The 21,906-nt window shown below is 51.5% G+C and overlaps 1 protein-coding gene across 6 annotated transcripts in view; it reads right to left on the bottom strand.

Annotated features, from left to right (window-relative positions):
- Window positions 1–21,906, bottom strand: part of step (cytohesin steppke) — an 87,285-nt gene that overhangs the window by 3,843 nt on the left and 61,536 nt on the right. For 5 of the 6 annotated variants that reach the window (XM_075702360.1, XM_075702362.1, XM_075702359.1 and 2 more), the window contains exons 2-3: window positions 5,262–6,053; window positions 1,720–1,796 (exon numbers count right to left, since the gene is read on the bottom strand). In XM_075702360.1, the coding sequence (XP_075558475.1) occupies window positions 1,720–1,796; window positions 5,262–6,053 (869 nt within the window). Of the gene's footprint in view, window positions 1–1,719; window positions 1,797–5,261; window positions 6,054–20,600; window positions 20,902–21,906 lie in introns of those variants that run through there. The other variant, XM_075702357.1, reaches the window with a different exon arrangement.

Here is a 21,906-nt window from a genome sequence, read left to right as displayed (position 1 = left end):
CTCCATTGTCCCTCCAGCACCACCATGTCATTCTCATCACGCCGTTATCGTCATGCCATCGAAGTTACTCCATCGTCGTCATTCCTTTGCCATCATGTGGCACGTGCATAATCCAGCACAAATTTAAATTGAGCAAGCTGGTTCTCAGTGAAATTGTGTCCAACTGGGTATGTGGCGTCTACTTGCAAACTGTCGCTAAGCGAGAATAGAGTTTTTCGCTAAGACCAATGAAAGCTTCGCTTAAACAGTCTCCCAGTTTGTGGGATCTGCCAATTTTTCTTTTCTAGAGATGTTTGTTCATTTGATGTGTGTGGCAACTGAGACTGGTAATTCTGCACCTCTAGTGGCTACGTCAATATTTTTTACTTGACAAAATTAATATAGGAGAAGAACATTCCAAGCAAAATACATCTCGCAAAAAACTAGTACAACATTGCAGCATCAGTGATCGAAGACCAGTAAAACCTCAAAATAGTGCTCGCCTGAGCTAGTTGGGTGCACAAAGCACGAAAGGTTTCCAGCAGAAAGCATTGAAAGTTGCAATCTATTTTGTTCTTGTCAGTGTGTTACCCTGAAAACCTTTGGTACCAGTAATGTTGCTACACATTCCTCATGACAAAGTATGTCACCATAATGCACTCCACCCTCTAGACACTTCTGGTGCATTACAGTGCTACACAAAGTGTGCTTTCATTTGTTTTTGCTCAAATTTTGCAGAAGGATCGCATTTCACTGTTTGGATTGTTCAATGCAGAACTTTGCACTGCCACTTTTCTGATATTTAAGAAAAGAAATGCCAAGTTACCTTCATTTGCGCCTCCCAGGTGCAACCCTAAGGGATTAATTATTGGAAACCAATCTGGAATGTTATGCTTTGCTGTACTGAAGGCACCAGAAGTGATATACCCACCAAGTTTTAAACATGCCTCACTGCGAAGAGCATTGAGAAAGGCAAATTCTCATGCTCTTGACAAAGCCTGTAAGTGGCAGCGCAAAGTGTTATACTAAATGAGCCAGTACATAAAATGTGATCTTGCTGCAAAAGCTGAGCACGAACAGAGCAGCAGTAAGTTAAAAATAATTTTCCTATGATTTTAAGAGGGAAACTCATCCCTTTACGTCCACGAGCATCATGCTAAAACTTTATAATTAAGAAATTTATTCACCATCTTGACAACAACTTGAAAAACCAAGCATTAGTGCAATTTGCTAACAACCTCACATTCCACTAAATCGACTCCTAGAACTGTGACACCTTCCTGTAGCACGAGATATCACAGGTCAAGTAAGAAATGACAGATAACTATCTGCCATTTTGCTTTTATCTAATGACGACTCTTATTTTTTGTTTCTACCCGCTGTGGTTGCTCAGTGGCTATGGAGTTGGGCTGCTTAGCATGAGGTCGCGGGATCGAATCCCAGCCATGGCGGCCGCATTTCGATGGAGTCGAAATGCGAAAACACCTGTATACAATTTAGGTGCACATTAAAGATCCCCAGGTGGTCGAAATTTTCAGAGTCCTCCACTACGGCACACCTCATAATCAGAAAGTGGTTTTGGCACGTAAAACCCCTTAATATAATTTATAGACGTTTTCAGGCATAACATATGCCTAATGCATCAACCAAATGCACTGTAAATTTTACATATTATTATCTGTTAAGCAAGCTCAATCTGTTGAATGTATGTAGTGAAGAAAAGCAACCACAAGAACTCACCGTGGTGTACTCAAAGTAGTAGAGACAGTTGTCATTCAGAATAAACCATCGCCTCTTCCAGCTTTTATAACGACCACCTGCATGAAAAAAAGATAATAAAACATTTCATAACAAAATAAAGTAAGTAGACTTCTACGCTAGTGAAATGCCCTTACACATTCAATTTCAACATGTTGAAGTCATGTTTAATGCAACCACACGAATCTACTGACCGCAATGCAGCCAATTATTTTAATGCAACCTATTGAACACAGTGTGCACAACCGTATTTCATGCAGAATAAGCGGACTCAGTGGCAAGCAGTGACTAATAGTCAAGCTCTTTTGTGCATGTGATAAGTCAATGTTATTCATTTGTATGTGGCTTTAAGAAAATGCAAGAAAGCAAAGCATGAATGAACAAATAGACACCAACACAAGTAGGATAAAACAAAGTAGAGTCCATGAGCTTTCCTGTGTCCCCTAACCTAGTTTCCGTTGTCCATCTAGACTTTCACATTTAACTTCCCGAACCAACTCATCCAATGAACTGTTTTCATAATTGTAAAGCTATCTTTTCCACAAGACATCTAGCCGAACTAAAGACGGTGTAGGCATTTTTCACAAACAGTATGTATCCCCACCACCTGCTCTTTGTGTTGTACGGAAGCAATGTATACTGCATCATCATCATCAGCCTGGTTACGCCCACTGCAGGGCAAAGGCCTCTCCCATACTTCTCCAACAGCCCCGGTCATGTACTAATTGTGGCCATGCCGTCCCTGCAAACTTCTTAATCTCATCCGCCCACCTAACTTTCTGCCGCCCCCTGCTACGCTTCCCTTCCCTTGGGATCCAGTCCGTAACCCTTAGTGACCATCGGTTATCTTCCCTCCTCATTACATGTCCTGCCCATGCCCATTTCTTTTTCTTGATTTCAACTAAGATGTCTTTAACTCGCGTTTGTTCCCTCACCCAATCTGCTCTTTTCTTATCCCTTAACGTTACACCTATCATTCTTCTTTCCATAGCTCGTTGTGTCGTCCTCAATTTGAGTAGAACCCTTTTCGTAAGCCTCCAGGTTTCTGCCCCGTAGGTGAGTACTGGTAAGACACAGCTATTATATACTTTTCTCTTGAGGGATAACGGCAACCTGCTGTTCATGATTTGGGAATGCCTGCCAAACGCACTCCAGCCCATTCTTATTCTTCTGATTATTTCCGACTCATGATCCGGATCCGCCGTCATTACCTGCCCTAAGTAGATGTATTCCCTTACGACTTCCAGTGCCTCGCTGCCTATTGTAAATTGCTGTTCTCTCCCGAGACTGTTAAGCATTACTTTAGTTTTCTGCATATTAATTTTTAGACCCACTCTTCTGCTTTGCCTCTCCAGGTCAGTGAGCATGCATTGCAATTGGTCCCCTGAGTTAGTAAGCAAGGCATACTGCATGGCTCCAGACAAATCCACACAGAGACAAGCCCCAGCGTGAGCAATGCAGTGGTGGAACAGCCATTTCACCTTTCTGCGCAGCTCCTGGTGAAGGCAAAAAGCCTATTTGTCGCAGCAGCAAGCACTTTTAGCATAGGGTCCAATGCACGTGTGCGTACCATATACCATGCAAATATTAACGGATATAGTTGATATGTTGTGGAGATGGGCTTACGTGAACATTACCCTGCAAGCACGGTCGTGAAAGGACGCGACGTTCCTCCACACCACGATGCACAAAAGGTGCCACAGCCAAATTTGTCGATACGGCACAGAGAAGGCACCACTGAGAGATTGTCAACAAATGCGTGTTGTTGACGATGCACCCCAGATCGTCAACAAACACAGGATGCAACACAGTGCGACAGTCACGGCTTGTGGGCAAAGAAAGGCTCACCGAATGACCGATCGAGTATGCGCAGTTGCACTGAACATGACGTCATGCAATATACTCATGTCATACGATGCCCATTAGGGAATTTTCGAACAGGGGCCGCAAAGGTTTTCCTGTCACAAAAAAAATGCATCAGCGCCACTATGCATGCGCGAGACGCAAATACCATTTTGCGTTTTTGGCAGTGGTGCTACTCACCAAAATAGCCTAGTGACACGAACTAGATGCAAAAGTATTGCGTCAACGAAGATGGCGAAACGCATTGAAGTGCTGTCTCTCGCCGTGTACCACATTCGCTAAAGCCTTCTTAACTATGCACAAAGTGCGATTCTGATCGCAGCGGCTCTTTTTCTAAGCCCCACTATCATCCATAAACAGCGAAAAAGTTTACCTTTAATCCTAAAATCTGACATCCTCCTTCGGCAAACTCCGTGGTACCACGCGAGTTCGACGAACACCGAAAAAACACAATTTTGCCCGGAAGGCGAAGCATTAATGGCGATAGCAAATTAGTAGACAGCTATACGAAGTAAGGACAGCAGTTTTAACGGCCACATAAAGTGGTAAACATTCACTTATAACTTAATTAACAAGCACGGTGTCATGCATGAACATGAACACATCGTGCTCAATGACCGCAGAAACTCACTGTCAAAGCGCTGGACTGAGGAAACGCGACAGCAGCAACGAGCAAATGGACCTTCGTGTTGTCTCTCGCTTCAACGCGCACTAAACTTTGAAAACACAGGGCACAGGAGGCTACCGGCACCCAGCTCATGTACTTTGGCCACATTGCAGATCACTTTCAACCTTCGAAATACACGCCCGTACGGCCGCGCTGTAACCAGCAGCCGCCAGAGTAGAACGCCCCCTCTCCACCCCAGGACTGGTGCACACACATTCCTGAAATTACAACATAACTCTTGAAGTCTTCCGTCATGCGAGTTTCAAATAAAATGTCCAAATATACAAAAAAGCATATCCAAAATGGAGTGCTTCAAAGATCAAATTGCAGGCAAGAAAACCCAGAGCACAGGTCATGCTGACACAATCTGGACAAAATAATAATGCCACAATGAAGAAACCCCAAAGGAAACGCCGAAAACTTCCTTGCACAATCTTCTGACCCTCACTGTTACAGGTTTGTGTAAGAGGAATCAGAAGGCACCACAATTACCTATGCATTATTTGCAAACCCCTGAAGTCCACTTTCCTGCGCAACAAAACCTTCCTTACCAATATTCTATGAATACAAGCACAAGTACAGCCCTTCTAGCACAGCTGAAATTAATGTCAACAAGAGAGATGTTTTCTACCGCAGCAAAGCTCCCTGCATGCAAGGCACCAGGAGGTGCCACAAGGCACGTAATTTCTGCCTCGAGAGCAGGCATGCTCCAATGGAAAAGGAGCTTTAGCTATTGCAGGCAAGTATAAAACTTGACTTGTCACATTTCTTCCTTTTCAAAGAACTTCCTTTGATCTTCGCAATGCGCTTCACGACATATCATTTGCTGCCCCCCCGCCTCCGTACCTATTAGCATCATTGCTCAGCCTTTTTAAGACACTCCCCCAGTGCCAGTGTATAAGAAACTCGGGAAAGGGTGCGACAACCGCGCCACACGAAGCGCACCCGTCCGAATAAAGAAAAAAGAAGCCGAAACGAACGGGGCCCCACGCACCCTGCTTCCAGAGCCAGCCCTCGCGGTCCGGGTTGAAGAAGGTGTGCATCAGGTCGTTGCCGTCGTCCTCGGGTATCTTGAACGGCTCCTGGCGGATGCTCTCGTAGAGCGAGGCGAGCAGCTCGCGCGGCAGGTCGCCGCCGTTGTTGATGCCGCGGTTCATGACGACGAACTGCTCGAGCGACGGCTTGTCGCGCACGCACGGGTTGTGGAGCGCCGTGTTGAGCATGATGATGGCGAAGGAGAGCACGTAGCACGTGTCCGCGTTGCTGAACACGCCCGGGTTCAGCTGGCAGTAGCGGTGCGCGAACTTCTCCATCATGCGGTCGATCTTCTGCGCCTCGCCCGGCAGGCGGAAGGACCAGAGGAACTGGCGCAGCGCCTGCACCAGGATCAGGTCCGTGAAGTCGTGCAGCTCGACGAACGCGTCCAGCACGCGCATGTTGAAGTCGGACCGCTCGCCGAGGTACTCGCCGATGGCGGTCTTGTTGAGGCCCTGGCCCCCGTACAGGAACTGGGCCACCTCGAGCGGCGCGTCGGCGCGCAGCAGGCCGTGCTCGACGAGGTACTCGATGCCCTTCTTGGGGTCCATGTTGAACTTCTTCTTGCCGATGGAGAGCTGCTTGCTCCGCGTGGCCCCCTTGGAGCCGTCGGCGGACTCCTGGGCCTCGAGCCGCTCCATCTCGGCCGTCACTTCCTCGATCTCGTCCTTGAGCTGCTGGATCTCCTGGAGGAGCTCGGCCTTGCGCTGCCGGATGTCGGCCAGCAACCGCTGCTCCTCCAGAGTCAGGTCTGCGAGGAAACGGGAGAGAACGTCCGTGAGACAACCGCGTCTTGGCGCTTCTCTGGAAAGTCTCAGCGCGGCAGAACGAAAACGCGCTAGAAAAGTTGGGGCACGCGGAACGCTCGAAACCGCGTGGGAGCACTCCAAACCACATTGCGTATGCAGAAAAAACCGCGGAAGTCCTCCGAGAAAGTTTTGAGGACGCCGCATAACTTACGCTCGCGCAATCGTTCTCTCTTCGCCGTGGACGACGGCGCATAACTGTGCTGCTCCGCGCGTCACGTTATACTCCAACACGATGGTTGCTTAAACTTAACTACACAAACAGCCGCGGAGTGAATGCGGACGAAGCGGCGTTCACGACTCCACGGGCTTGCGCAAAGAGGCGTCCCGGTGTGAGAAATAACGAAAACATATCGAGGCTCGGCACAACGGCTCGTGTTTACAGCGAGGCGAGGCCGCTTATACGGCGCGACAAAAGCCACGCCCTGGCGGCGCGAAAGTGCCATGCAGTGGCCACGCTCTCAAAAGTGTCTCCGCGCAGGCACCCCCACCTCTGCGTGTACACTATGGCCATTTTCCCGATCCCAAAACAGCGGCTGGCGCGGATATAAATAGCACTCGCTAACGCCGCTATGGCGGGCGGACTGGCCTATGTAACAAGCGCCATGCAGGGCAACCGACGCTGCCCGCTTATCTCGCGTGCTTATCTGACAACGCGACGCGGGCGCATGCACGGCGCAAGTCTGGCGCGGCCCTGAACGGCGCGTCAGAAACGAAACAGCGACGCCGATGAAGCCAATTAACTAATTCATCCCGACTCGGTCCTCAGCTACGAAGGACCGGTAGGCATTTGTGCCCGACCTAAGTCCACGACATCGCCAAGGTCGGGCGGGTGTGCGAGATGGAAACAACGATCCGCAAACCTGGCGGCAGAGCAGATATTTGGAGCCACATGCTACAAGTACTGCTTCATTCTAAGTGTATTTACTCCCGCGTTATTTGAGGCCTCGCGAGATTGCAGTACAATAACGACACAGTGACATCAATAACGAGAATGCCGCACGACGACTATCAGTACGAAGTACTGCTACGCAGCGACAGTGTCGTAGTTCGCTTATAATAATAACCGGTTATAGTGAACTTTCTAATGTATGTACGACGAATTCCTAAATCTACAGCGAGTTGCCATTTGAGGGACGCAATTAATTTCGACCAGCTTGGAGTTTCTTTAACGCGCCCCCACACGATCGCTTTTTTTGCATGCCGCCACCATTGGAACGCAACGGGCAACCGTAACCGCGACGTCGCGTTCAGCAAGCGCACCGCCAGAACCAGCGAACAATGAGCATAGAATAACTGTGCACCGTTACGACGTAAGGGGTCTTCCTAATTTATACACCCACGGCTGCAAAACAATGCGGATTGCGCTACCGCTGCTGCTTCTACATGCGGCGTCCCGCACTTTACCGGCGATAAAGCCAACCTCGGCGCAGGCGAGACGGGATGAACGGGGGTGGGCGTGACCAAGGAGGCTCGTTGTCCAAAACGCTCGACTCACCTCGGCCGGCGGAGGCGCTAGCACGCCCGCATGGCGCATCCGCAAAAACGCAGCCAGCAACCGCGACACGCGCCTCCCCATACGTGGCTACGGGCGTGAGTGAATCGATCGCGGAAGAACGACCCCGATACACGTGCGTGAGCTGACCCCGATGTGTGCGGGGCCACGGAGAACGAACACGGCACGTGCGGCGACCCGCAGCCGTGACGGGCCCGTGCCTGGCGATCGGGCACCCGCGGTGTAGAAGAGCAAATTATCAGTGAGACAAACGTGCAACGTTGTTAATTATTACTACCGTGCCAATCGATCGGCTTTAACGCCCCAAAGCGCTTCCAACCAAGGGCTGTTAGAGAAACCGTACAGGGGAGCTCCAGATTACTTTCGGCCACCTCGGTAGATAGGTTTTTCGCATAGTTCCCGTATACACACACACACATCGACACACGCGTAGCTGTACAGCACCGCGAAAGCTGCGTCAGCTCAAGCCCGGGGTTCGCGGCCGCTGCGTTTAATCCTGCCCACGCGAGCAGTCTTGCCCCGCTTGCGCGACAACATGCACGCGCTGCAACGAGCGCAACGTGCCCTTCGCATCAGTCGCGCAGGCCGGAAGAGATACGCGCATTGCGTCAACCAGCGGTCGTACACTGCATACGCAACGCATTTGCGAAACACGCAGACGTGGGAAATGCGAACCCCGGGCGCGTCGCTCAACACTGCCGAGGCCACGCATATGCAAGCAGCGGCGCGTGCAAGCTCGCGTCATATATGGGGGGGGGGGGGGGAGGAGAGGGTTTCGGCACTCGGCAGCAGCACGTGCCGGCGGTATACATTAATGCGACCCGCGTTGAGGCAACGCGTGTCCGGGTGCGACAGTGATGCAGTGCCTTTCTTCAAACGGCTCACTCTGGACGAGACACGTGCGAGCATCGGCAGTACACAACGCGAGGCGTCCTGCACTCCTCCATGTCGTCGCCACGGTCATTTTACTAACGCGTTAACGTTAAGGCCCTCGTGTAGCACAACATCCGGCTTCCCGCGTCGACCCTCGTTTCGGCGAAAACCCTTCCAAACCACACAAACCCAACCTAGCAGGCCGTCCGCGTAGCGCAAATAAGTTACTGAACTAAGTGAACTTTTCAAACTAAAATACGTCAGAAAAATCGTAAAGTACAACTTACACACAACCTACAGGCCCGATAGCGTCGGATTGTAATTTGAATACGCGAGAAAACGTACTTCTGTTACGCAGAAGCTCAAACAGAAAGCCTTTCTTTCCAGCGTTTCTACCATTCATGGAGCGGCCACGGCCTATCTCGGAAGCCATGAATCAACGCGCCCGGTTCCCTGCAACACCTTCAGATGGCGCTCGCCCCCGCCGCATCGCGGCCTACGCAAGAGGCCGCCTCTCAGAAAGCTCGCCTTCCTGCAGAGTGTTCGCCACCAGCGTTTCCCGGTCAACATTACGGTTACACAAGCTGCAGAAGCGTGAGAAGCAGTCAGGGATCTTTGAATGCGATCGCGCTCCGCTCTGAAAGGCGAAACTTTAGCATCCTCCAAATTTTTTCTTCGTCACGGCGAAAAAAAATTGTCACACGGGGTAAACAAACCGGTATAGCAATGTATTTCATGACGCATTTTGAGTAAGTATTACTGAGAACTGATTACCGGCAGAGTTTAAAATTATTTGATGATTTGGGTTCCAGATGAGTGAAATTCTACAATCACGAGATGCTCTAACGTCTTTAATTAAACAACTGTTTCATTGAAAGCATTGCTACCTACGGGCCCGATCTCCAGTTTGCCGATGAGCCGTAATATAGGTCCTTTTAAATACAGATGACCCAAAGTTAGTGGGAAGTTGTGCAGCAAGGTTGTATATACATTATTACAAAAACTTAGAGCGCTACAGGCACACAGTACGTGTAAAAATGAATACGCACCCCACCACACACGGGGCGCGTATGGTGTGTTCCTTGTGTATGTCCTGTGTGTTTATAGCACTAATTTCTTTTTCTAAATAATGCGTTATCAACTAGCCCAGCTATCAATCTTTTTGCATGGCGTATACAAGCACGAGGTCGCGGGATCGAATCTCGGCCACGGCGGCCGCATTTCGATGGGGGCGAAATGCGAAAACACCCGTGTGCTTAGATTTAGGTGCACGTTAAAGAACCCCAGGTGGTCAAAATTTCCGGAGTCCTCCACTACGGCGTGCCTCATAATCAGAAAGTGGTTTTGGCGCGTAAAACCCCAAATATTATTATTATTATTATTACAAGTGGATGAACAAAATTATTACAAAACAAGACAAGCTGCGTTAGAGGTCTGCGCCGCAGTGAGGCAGGCCATCTTTACAGGTACGTTAAGCTGCTTCGAAAACTCCCTAGTATAAACTGACAGGCTAAATGTCAGTTTATCGACTTGCCAATCTAAATGCAAGCGACGAAGGCACCTATTCGCCACCTGCGCCTGTCCGGCTGGCAGCTCGGAGAAAGTTCCACGCGCGTGCCCATCCCGCGGCAGGGGTGGGGGGCAGTTAGCCCGGAAGTGGAGGCAAGCCCTCCTCTCCACTTCCGCTCTCCCCCTCCCGTAGTGTCTCGTCTCTCCTGGGTGTCGTCCAGGAAGAAGCCAGCGCCCGTAGGAACGGGGGGCATGCTGCAGCGAACACGCGCGCGACTATGCACAGGTGAAGCCAACCGGCCGCCCCTGCCAGGTGCAACCTATTCAGCCGTGTCTGTGAAGGAGGGGGAGGGGCAGCACCCCGATTCCAGAGAGTACCCTCGGCTCCCCTCCGGCCCCTATGCCGCCAGATCTTGCATCGGCTCCTAAAAGACACCACGCTTTCACCACCACCGAAGCACGCCCCACGGACACATGCGGTCGGCCTCCAAGGCACGGCAGATGTCTCCCACACCAGGCACCAAGTGGCTGCCCCGTTTGTATATTATATGTATGTACGGTCGGTTCAACTGCTTCCTCTGCCCGACCCCGCGGCACGCAAGGTCATAGCACCTGACTCTTTTACGGCATGTCGCAATAAATGAAAGGTACAGGTTAAGCCTATATCGCCCGTTTCAAGAGTGGGGCGTACGTCTCCCTGTTAGGGAAGTGACAATGCGAAAGACCCACGTTTGCGAATAAGTGCCACTGATTCAACTATATAGCGCATCCAGCGCAGAGTGCGGCCACAGCTTCGCGAAGCTCACGTATACATACATGAAAACGAGACGTCGCCGTTTGAACCGGGGCAGTCGCTGAGAGAGAGAGAGAGAGACGCGTGTACACAAGCGCGTCAATGGCGGCCATCAAAGCAGAGAAAACGAAAATTGCAGAAAACGGTGAGCCCAAGGAATCGGACTTTCCGGTTTCGCGTTTCAGACGACGGAGAAGCCGGTGCAATCGGTGCGTTACAACTTCCCACTAATGTGGTGGATGTCATCAGCACGTACTAACAGCATACAAATTGGCCCGTCGTATGCTATGCAGGAATGCGACTACTACGTTATCCGGCCCATGAATGATACATCGACAAGACGGTAACATCACGCTTTCTAGTTTGGGCTTTCAACTCACGATAACGCGCCTCCCCAATGTCGCTGATAAAAGCGAAGCTGCTTACGAAACACACTGCAGAAAGCAGAGAAGTTAACCCATTGAAACGTCCAGGCTCACGCAAAGTGCACAAGAACGAAACAGCCCTCCCTCCTCGGTGTGGAAATACATAAACGGCGTCCTTTTTAACGACTCCTTCCCGGCACCTTCACCTCGCCTACTCGAAAAGTACAACTGCGGTCACGGCGTTCCCCGCGGAAACTGGGCAAGGAGGGGAGGGGGATTAAACCACAAAGCACCCACCAGTTGCAGAAGAAATAAAGCCGACATCGAGGCGGGGGCTCGTCCGAAGCAGCAACAGTCGCCAGCGACACGCAACTGAAACGTCGCCTGGCGTTCACACGTAACGCGGACCACACTGTACAGCGAGCCACCGGGATGTATAAAAGAGAAAGCCCCACGGCGGGCTGCCCGGCTCCCCCTAGAAACGATTCTCACGTTTTTGCAGACGACGAGCGGGGTATACACACATACACACACAGAGTGAGACGCTCTTCTTTTTCTTCCGTTTCGCCTGCTACAAGTTTATCCTCCCGTGTTTTCGTTTCGTCTGTTTTTGTTTGCTGCTCGGCCTCCTCCTCTGCTGCAACGGATCGAACGCCCCGGAGGGATTTCCCACGAATGCGCGACCACCGATGCAAGAGTGAAAGAAAGTTACTACCGCCGGAATGAATAAATGAACGCAAAAACAAAAAGGAAATGCCAGTCCGCAGCACCCACCAAGCTAGAGATAGAAGGGCTTACGGATGGCCCTTGTCGGAACGGGCTGGAAGAAAAATGGCCGCGGTGTGGCGACCGCCATATTTCGTCCGTTTCATTCGCAAAGCCATGGAGAGATGTGGAACGGGGGAGAGGGGGGGGGTGGCGACGTAGTCTGTCATTGGAACAAAAGCTGCCGCTTGACTCCACTGCTGGCGTAACGTAAACTATTTTTATTCACGTCGTCTGGATTCGAGGTAGGTCAAAACACGATCAGACTGTTGGTGGCTATATCGGCAGGCCTTAAACGAGGTAGTTCATTGCCCCCACTGTTCAGCCTTCGGGTTCTTTCACACGGCGTTAGGTAGCGGAAGAGTCCGGTTGCCTGTGGCTTCAGAAGCAGATCAGATGTCAAGAGTAACGCGACAGCGAGTACTCCACCGAGTTCTCTCCTTTTACAGTACAACGCGACTATAGTAGCCGCCAGATAATGTGCAGCCCAGATACGGACTTCGAACCGCTGTTCTATGTAACCGCAGCTTCCCTGGCGTTGTTTCACAGTTGCTATAAAGGTTTTCTTTATTTTTGTCGCCTTCAGCACGATACGAACTATAGTCATTCAAAAAGCACCGTCACCTCCTCGTCCTCCTCGGTGGTTACTGCAGACGCCTACTGCTGAACGCAACATTTCGTTCACGACTCCCTCCCGCATATAACCGGAAGAAACTCAATGAACGAACTCCGGTGTGCTGGGATTTCGGTTCAGCGTAATACTGAGAAACCAGGGGACCTATACCCCGACGAAGACACGCCACTTTTTCACATAACGTTGGCTCCAAGCTGAGGCATTCCCTTGTCCGGCTTCATGCAAACGTCCCTCGCTTAACTTTTTCTGCGACACAGCACCGTCTACGGAGCCAATGTGTGAAAATTATACGTGTCCCTACGTCGCCGTCGTCATCATTTTAATTGCAAAATATGAAAGAACTATATAGTTCAAACACATTTTCATCGAATCCACATTTAACGTCTGCACCAACTCACGTAATCAGGTGACTAAAGACAAGCAATAATGTACGAGCATCAATGCGCTATACTTGCGGATACGACATTAAATCGAATGTGTCTGCCATCTGAAGAACAAACTGCAAAATTACAGTGCCCGTGAAAACGCAACAATCTCCATCAATAAACGCATCAGTGTATACGACTGTACATGCGAATTAATTGTAAACAAAAAAAAGCGAAGGTAAATGTCCTATGAATGGCCATCTGCCAAGCTACGGAGCGGAAACTCTCGATCAGTGCGTTCAGCCGTGTTTAATTGAAGAGCCCGCTAGAGCCGATGAGTCAGCGTTTGGGAAATTGCTTTTCCAATAACTCAAAAGCCACTAAGACGTAAGTGCAAGCGCAGCAGAGCCTCTCCCTCGTCGTACGGGGAGCGCCCCGTCTTCAATCAAGACCAGCCTAGAGAGTTGCAACTGCAATGTCAGCGCAAAAGGAACACACGGCCAAACGAGGCAGTGAAAACTGCTTTGTTAGCGAAGAGGGAACAGGCGGTGGAACAAAACAAAAATGAAGCAGGCGAGCTCAGACGATGCAGACGACAGAGCATCGCTGCCTACCATGTCCGAAGGCAGGGAACAGGGCTCGCTTCCCTAGCTCAATGTAGCAGAAATCACTCACAATATTTCCTCCGTAACGGGTGCGGAATCGTCGATGATGAGATTCATTAAACTCCTCGGTATAGAACGGTACATGTTTACAGCATCCGAAGTGACCAGATTTGCCGAGTGCAGTGGTGGAACAGCCATTTACCCTTAAGGCGCAGCTCCTGGCGCAGGCAAAAAGCCGATTTGGCGCAGCTGCAAGCACTTTTGGCGCAGGGTCCAACGCATGTGTGTTTACCATATACCATGTAAATTTTAATGTCGACATGTTGTGGAGACAGGTTCGCGCGAGGCTTACCCTGCAAGTGCGGTGAGGAAAGGACGCGACGGTCAAAGGTCGCTACGGTCGGGTTCGTAGATAAGGCGCAGACAAGGCACTACCGACATATTGTCAGCGAACGCGCGTTTATTGCCCAGAATGTAACACTGCGACAGTCACAGCTTGCGGGCAAAGGCTCACCGCAAGACCAATCGTGTACGCGCGCTTGCACTGAAAACGACACCATGCAACAAACTCAAGTCATGCGATGCACATTAGGAAAGTTTTGAATAGGGTCCGCAAAGGTTTTGCGGCCGCAGAAAAGACAGCTTCAACGCCACCGCGCTTGCACAAGACGAAAATGCGATTTTGCGTTTGCGTCGGCGACGCTATTTCACGGAAATAAGGCCGCGCCACGAACTCGACGCAATATACTTGCATCAACGAAGATATGGAGGGACCCATCGAAGTGGCGGCTCTCGCCGTGTACCACATTCGCTAATACCGTTCTTAACTATGCACCACGTGCAATTCTGATCGCAGCGGCTCTTCTGCCAAGCATCGCTACCATTCATAAACATCGAAAAAGTTTACCTTAATTTAATTCTAGAATGTGACATCCTCCCTGGGCAAACTCCGCGGTACCACGCGGGTTCGATGAACGCCGTAATAAGGCGGCAGCAAGACGGTACAGCAGCACTACATTAGAGACTTTTAGCGTGTCCGCTATTCCGGCAAACCGGGTCGGTTTGGGCGGATTACCGGATGGTTGGGGGGCGTAAACGTGAACGGCCAGATTGGTGGCGTCAGCTGGTGGTGCAAAGCTTAACCACCCGAACACAGTGCCAATTACTATATTCTTCTTAGCTGGGGTGTAAGTTTTCGACAGAGGCGTAATTGGGAATTACGCCGCTGTCGCCGCTGCCGAAAATTTGCACCAGCAGCGAAGCAGAATAAAGTGGGTTACTGCAATTTTAGTTCTGTGTTTGTCTGATTGAGCTCTACAGCACCAGGCGGCTGCACCTCTCCGGCCGCTCACATTAGAGAATTTTAGTGCGTCCGGTACTCCGGCAGGCGCGGGCGATTTGCCGGATGAGCGGGGGCGTAAACGTGAGCGGCCAGATTGGTGGCGCCAGCTGGTGGTGCAAAGCTCAACCACCTAAACACAGAGCCAATTACTATATCCTTAGCTGGGGTGTAGGTTTCCGACAGCAGCGTAATTGTGAACACAATTACGCCGTTGCCGAAAATTTGCACCAGCAGTGCAGCAGAATAAAGTAGGTTACTGCAATTTAAGCTCTGTGTTTGTCTGGTTGAGCTCTACAGCACCAGGCGGCTTCACAGCTCCGGCCGCTCACGTTTACGCCCCCGACCATCCGGCAACCCGCCCAAACCGCCCCAGTTTGCCGGAATAGCGGACACGCTAAAAGTCTATTTACGCCCCCGACCATCCGGTAATCCGCCCGAACCGCCCCGGTTTGCCGGAATAACGGACACGCTGAAAGTCTATTGTGCGTATGCCAGGCAAAAATGCGCGAATGATGAGCCGGACGACTCCGACGGGCCCACTGAGTTTCTCATTATAGAGTGAGAAACTACGGACGGGCTCCTGCTTCCTTTTGTGATGGTGGTGAAGATGATGATGATAACGTGCTGTTGATTTTGATTTCAGTTTTGCTAGCTGCGAAGCATCGATGGAAGGAGGGTTTCGCTTAAATGCATGCTTTGGCGCATGCTCGGTGCAATTTTCCGCTAAAATGCCGTTTTGGCGCAGGATGGCGCTAAGCGCCGCTCTCGACGCAGTTTGGCGCAGTTGTTCCACCACTGCGAGTGTCGTCTTTATACTACATTCGCCACAGCACGTCTGGCAAAGTGTATGACTGGTGATGAAAAGCCCAGTTCCAAAGGCTGTGTTTAAATCCATTATTAAACAGCGTCCACTGCAGTTGAGTTTCATCAGGCTTTTGTGCAAACTTGAGAATCTCCGTACCATACAAGAACAAAAAGGGACAAAACTGGAATTTAGCGAAGTTTGCTGCAATAGGGTCGAACACGTAGCGAACCGAAGCGGGGAGAGAATATATATGCAGACAGACGATCGAACATCGAACGCATGCAATCACCCGAGTGATCCATGCAGTGCGGCCGCCGCCCCGCATGGCCTTCCTCGTGAGCACGTAGCCCCCTGCTCCCCCCTCGCATATCGGCGCAGCTGGGATTTCACGCAAATGAGGATTTCCAAAACTTCCCTGTTCCTACCTTCACACGCGAGGTGCATAATTCTTTCTTTTTTTTTTCGCTTTGCCTGGCGGTGCCTCGTCGCTAACACGCCCAATCACCAAGCCGCATACGCTTGCACGCGCAACTTATTCAATCACTTCCGCCCTCTAAACGCTAACAAGGTTGGCGTTGCAGCGCCCTTCGTGCGCGACGGGCGCCTATCGTCTGCTCAGAGGTGTAGAGCAGACGGCATCTCTGCGGCGACAGAAGACGCGTGCGCCGTATTTGGAAGCAGACGACGGCACGATCCGAAGCTTCTAGGATCGCATACCTGGGAAGCACCAATGCAAAAAAAAAAGAACGATGGCAAAATAACCTGCACCGCGAAATGAACACCCGAGAGAGTCATTTCCGGAGTTTCAAAACATCCGCGATGCCGCAGAGAAGCCGCGGAATCTGCAAACGTGTAGGAGTCACCGATATGGCGTGCGCGCGTCATACACGTATACAGCGTACACAAACTTCGCGAGTACCTGGACGCGATGGCAATGCAACAGAGGCGTGTTTGCGGCTGTGCGCACAGCACGTACTATACAGCTACCTTCCGGTTAAACGTCACGTCTTCGGAATCCACAACAATCTCCCACGCAGGCGTCCAGGTAAGGGGTATACAAAGATACCTGATAAGAGCGGTACACAGTCCTACAGAGCCGCACTACGTTCCGGCAGGCGTCCGGCGTAAACTCCGAGCTGTGTATACGACAAACTCCCACGCACCTTACGGGATTAGAGCAGAAGAAAGCAAAATGAACCGTAAAGGAACACGGGCCCAAATATACGGGCAGCTACGATGCGTCCAAGCCGCCGCGTCGCTCTCCCTCAAGTTGGGTCATAAAGACCGGGCTCGCCTATCTTCCGGGGTGTGTGCGGAATAAACAAAGGGGCCCGACCGCCAACCTGTTCCCTTCGGAGAAAGCGAAACGACCCCTTCCAAGGACCTCGTTGCAATACAACACGGTCAATGCGTTGACCGCGGCGATCACAGAAATCGGTATATACCGCTGCTCGCAGCAACTGGAGCGTGGAGGCGTGCGGACACTAACACTGCGCGGATGCAACGCATTCCGATCCCACGCTCGACGAGACCCCCCGATCACGACCGCGATGATTGCGCCCCGCAGGTGAGAGAGGAGGGGGGGTCACGGTCAATCGAACGAGGGATCATCGTCGCGTCCACGCGCTAAGTCACGTGCGGAACGATAGCGCACGGCTCTCGCCGCCTCACTGCAACTAGGGGCTCGTTGTGCAGATCGAATGCGCTATACGTTAATCGCGAAGGCACGACTCTTAACGAGACGCATTATTTGGCTTTTTTACCGGGCCCCTTGCTGTAGGTAGGTTCCCGTCTCGCCCCGTTTGGAGCCTTTTTGACTTAAATGGTCCGACGGTAGGACTTGAACCAGAGTCAGCCATTTGGCCACGGACGCATGCGAGGAGTAACAGAACAATAACCTTACCACTTTCCTTCGATCCTGCTAGCTATATAGTGCTTTGAGATGGCTGGAACGTGTGCCGTTTCGCATAGCGACAGTTTGCTTCCCTCGTGCTAGAGCGTCTCGCTTTCCCCATCTTTCCCTAGTGGCAGCTAACTAGGGACAGGCCCGAGCCGTAACGGTGGAAGTAGCCAGGGGAAGAATTCTACAGCGATCACTTTCGGCGATACTACAACTTTCCCGTGACGTAGTGCACGGCGCGTTGGATGATTCAAGCGGTTTTGCTCAACCGGCCAATCAGCGCGCGCTGAAAGTGATACCAACGACAATGGCCGTCCGAGAATACCGCCTCCAGAGTACAATAAGGCAGTCGCCGTGCGACTGCCGTCTGGCTCGTCAATTTCCCGACTACGAACGCGTTCCCGTTCGAGGGTACGTACAACGTCTACAAAAGCGCCTACATAGGCCCTACACGCATGGCATGACTTTCTAAGAACTGAACTACACACGCATTGACGCTCGGCAAGCTGTAGTGTTGAAGTTGTGGATGTGTAAGCATTCCAAAGCGTCCACGATCTGCAGCTGACCCGTTATAAACCGCGCTGGCCGCCTCCTACACTGTCGCCATTTTCTAGCAGGCAGCTGTCCCCAGGGCGGAACCAAGCACGAGCTCTGCGTCCCCGTTCTGCTTTGTCGCCTCGCTGCACGCCTCCAAAGTTGGACAGACCGCTGCAGCTTTTCAACGACACCTTTGTTGTTATTGCTTTTTTTTTCATGTATGCGGTGTGACACGCACAGAAGAGGCTGCGGCTCTAGTGGGACGCCTTCCAGGAAGTCGTGAACTCTCCCTCTCTCAAACACACACAGACACAGAAAACGTTTAAAGAACAGTTATATAAACTTTGCGACCTTGAAATTTGCCACGCACGAACAAGCAGTTATCATTGTTTTTTCCGTGACCCGCCACGAGAGGCCGCCAGCGCGGAAGTCGTTATGTCCTGGTGTCAGCCGCTGTATAAAAAAAAAAAGAGAGAGAATTAGCCCCGGAACGACGAACGAGCCCACCCCCCATTACAATGGTCGCACGGCGGACGACACCCAGGGACAGGAGAAACAGAAGTCGTAAGAGGCGACGACAAGCCAAGCCACGAACCAAAACGCAGAAGGAGCGCCACCTAGGGAGAGAGGGGGCGCGACGGAAGGCAGACGATACGCGGCTCGGATGGAAGGTGAACGCCTGCACGATCAAGCAGCTACGATGCAAGACAAAAGAGGCGCTCATTAAAGACTCCCCGCAGTTCGCCTAACTTGCAAAGCGAAAAACAACAAAGCCGCAGAGCAATGGACTGATGATGCTACAGGGGAAAAAAAAAGAAAGAAGTGAGCAGGCAGAAAGACAGGCACGACATAATTCTAGAGAGAAAGAGAGAGGGTGTACCGGACGCCGGATGTGTCCGAGAGAGTCCGAACGCGGCGTAACCAGCCAGAGAGCCATAGCCAGAACCGGAGAAAGAGTGGAGGGTGGAGGAAGTGGGGGGGGACAAACCGGGGAAACCGAGCGTGTCGGCGGCGCTGGAGACTGCGCTAAAACGCGTGATGAACGACGGATGATGCCCCCGGGGGTCCGTATAACAACTCCTCCCCACCTACTCCACCAGTGTGAGCCTCGTCCATTTCTTGTTTATGCCGCCGGGGCGCCTCTGTCCTGGTCGGGGCACCGGAAGGGATAGTCGCTCTGCAGTGGCCGCAAAGAGCGCGCGGACGGCAGACGTCTAATTCTAATGCACGCACGCACACCGAGTCCTTTAGAAAGGAAGCTGAGGGGCAGGGGGTGCAGGCGGAGAGGGGAGTCTTTCGCGTACGCTAGAGCAAGACAACAAAGCCGGCTGGCGCACCCCCCCCCTTCCCCCACGTTCTTGCATTTAATAGCGCGCGCCGACACTGTGGGGCGGTGTCAGTGAACCCTCATATCCCTGCAGCAGCAGGCAGGCTGCCCTTTAAAAGCGAGCCACGCCGGAACACGAAATGAAGGGGGCGAATTAATAGGGAGCGGGTGCGCCTCGCGTCCGTGTCCTTGCAATGTGACGTCGTCAGCTGGAAGGGACGCCGGCGTAGCCGGGGAACATGATGAAATGACTCGGGTCGCGCGCCTGTGATGGCCTTAAGGAGGCATAATTACAGCCACGATCTGCTTTTCTTATTTAATTGTTATCATTTCAGTGTCCCCGTCGCGTTCCGCCTATATGTTCGCGCTATTAAAGCACCGAGTGTCAAGACAGCGCAGCCTGCGCGCTGTATACACGGGCACTTGGTAAAGACAACGCTTGGCGTCATTTGCTGATTAAATAATTCGGCGCAGATTAACGAGAGATAAAGCGCGTCCACACAGAGAGGGGAAGAGTCCGCGGGACAGCAACAAATGACGAGGGTGTGGGGGGAGGGGGGAAGCTACGCGCTAAATATTTCATGTGCACGGCCCTTCTTCAATGTCCCCAGTATACCCTACACACTATACACGTTCGCTGCGGCCGTTGAGGCTTACTTCTCCGAACGTACGCTCGCTCAGTCCCAAGGTGAACTGCGACAAGGCACAGCCTCGTTTTGCAAAGGGATACCAATTAGGAGACAACAAAACACGAACATCCCGGTCCAGCAAAGGCAGCTGCAAATCCCCACGTATGGATGTACAACCGACCGCGAAAGTTTGCCGGACCCGCGTTACAAGGTTCGTACACGTTCAAACTTCGAATTCTACTTACGCTACGTGCCCAGGTTACGATTTTTCGCCAATACTGTGTCCCGTATGGCCAACTGTACGCGGATGCAATTCAATAATTGCACCTGCACTGAGCAGAGAAGGATTTGCTAGATTAAAAAAAAAAAAAAAATGTCAGGGTGGAATAATGCGTCGTCCCGCGTTCAGACTAGCAATGCACCGCCGCAGTACTCAAACGTGGACACAACAGTTCGACCAATCAAAGGAAGCGAGTAAGCAAAGCGGGTGCACAACAATGCATGCCCAAGCATCGCGGTATAGCTACCTGTCCACAACGACGAGTCGTCTTCCATCTCATTCAATCCCTGGGGGGCGTCCGACAGAAGCATCGCGCGGGTGGTCGTCGATGTCAGCTGCGACAGCGTGCCCATCCCAACTTGCAACGTGCACAACTAGTAGTGCATTCCCGTTACATGAGCGTACAACCCGGAGAGTTCTGCGTCCCCAACCGACACGTGCAGAACAACGCGGCCGCTCATTGTCGAGACAAAACGACCGTTTGACATTCGCGGCGCGCACAGATGTTTGGCCCGCTGCCAGTCGTCTCAGTGGCAAAGGTCGCCGAGGCTGGCAGACAATGCAAAATGCGGCGGATGACGCAACCACGCCGCGCCATCGAACCGATCGCAGCGTACGCGCATTGGTGTTTATATACGCGCAGCTGCGCAATGACGTCACCGAAAGCTGCAGCGCCTCGTGCAAGTGCGTCGTAAATGACGTCACGCGCAGGCGTCATAGAAAATCCCCACATATAACGGAAAAAAAGTTCGACGACGCGTCTGTATCACAATTATGTTTGGACCGGTCACGTGTCTGCCGAGCGATCAATCAATCAGGGGAGAGAAGTCAACAGAGCGAATTAAAGTGTCGTGGCCCCAAGTCCCTCCACGAGCACTGACGCGTGACGCACTCCTATGATCATAAGAGAAAAATTCATGAAAAGTCAAGATGTTTTGGCATTTCATTCAGGCAAACAAGGAATCACCCCTGTTTTCAAATAGCATTATTTGCGCGCGCACAGCCTCGTTCTGCATATTAACAAGACGGCGAGAAATTTCAATGTAAGAAGAATTTTATAGATGCACGTGGTGTTGTCTCTCGCAGAGTAATAGCAGATAGACACGACGAGAAAAAAGATGTGCTCACGAGACAAGCATGCAGGCAGGACGAACGTTGGACTTATAACCATGTGTATGAATTCCTAATCGCGGAAAATATCGAAGCGCCCGTGCGCAACACCCTCCATCTTTCCGACAAGAAAGGTTAACGAAGAGAAATTAGCGAACGAGATCACGAAGAAAAACGAACATTTATAACGGCAGTTTTTTCTTCTTCTTCGCTGCTTCGCAACCGCATCCTGCATTCTTTCTGACGCGGCACCGAGATCATCAGGGCGTGTACGGTAGCTTTCAATATGAGCTGCAACACGGTGCCCATAGTGGGGAGGGCCCCAAGACAACAGCGGCGCCGACATATCAACAAAATGGTTTCAAGAAACAGCAGTCATCGGAACGGTGTTTGGTTCTGCAATTTTTTTACTAGACGTCGCCACCGCCACAAGTTTTGGTGCC

This window comes from Dermacentor variabilis, chromosome 8 (genome assembly GCF_050947875.1).
Source record: "Dermacentor variabilis isolate Ectoservices chromosome 8, ASM5094787v1, whole genome shotgun sequence".
Lineage (NCBI taxonomy): Eukaryota > Metazoa > Arthropoda > Arachnida > Ixodida > Ixodidae > Dermacentor > Dermacentor variabilis.
Note: the sequence above shows the minus strand (reverse complement) of the source record. Positions and strands in the feature narration are given on the sequence as shown.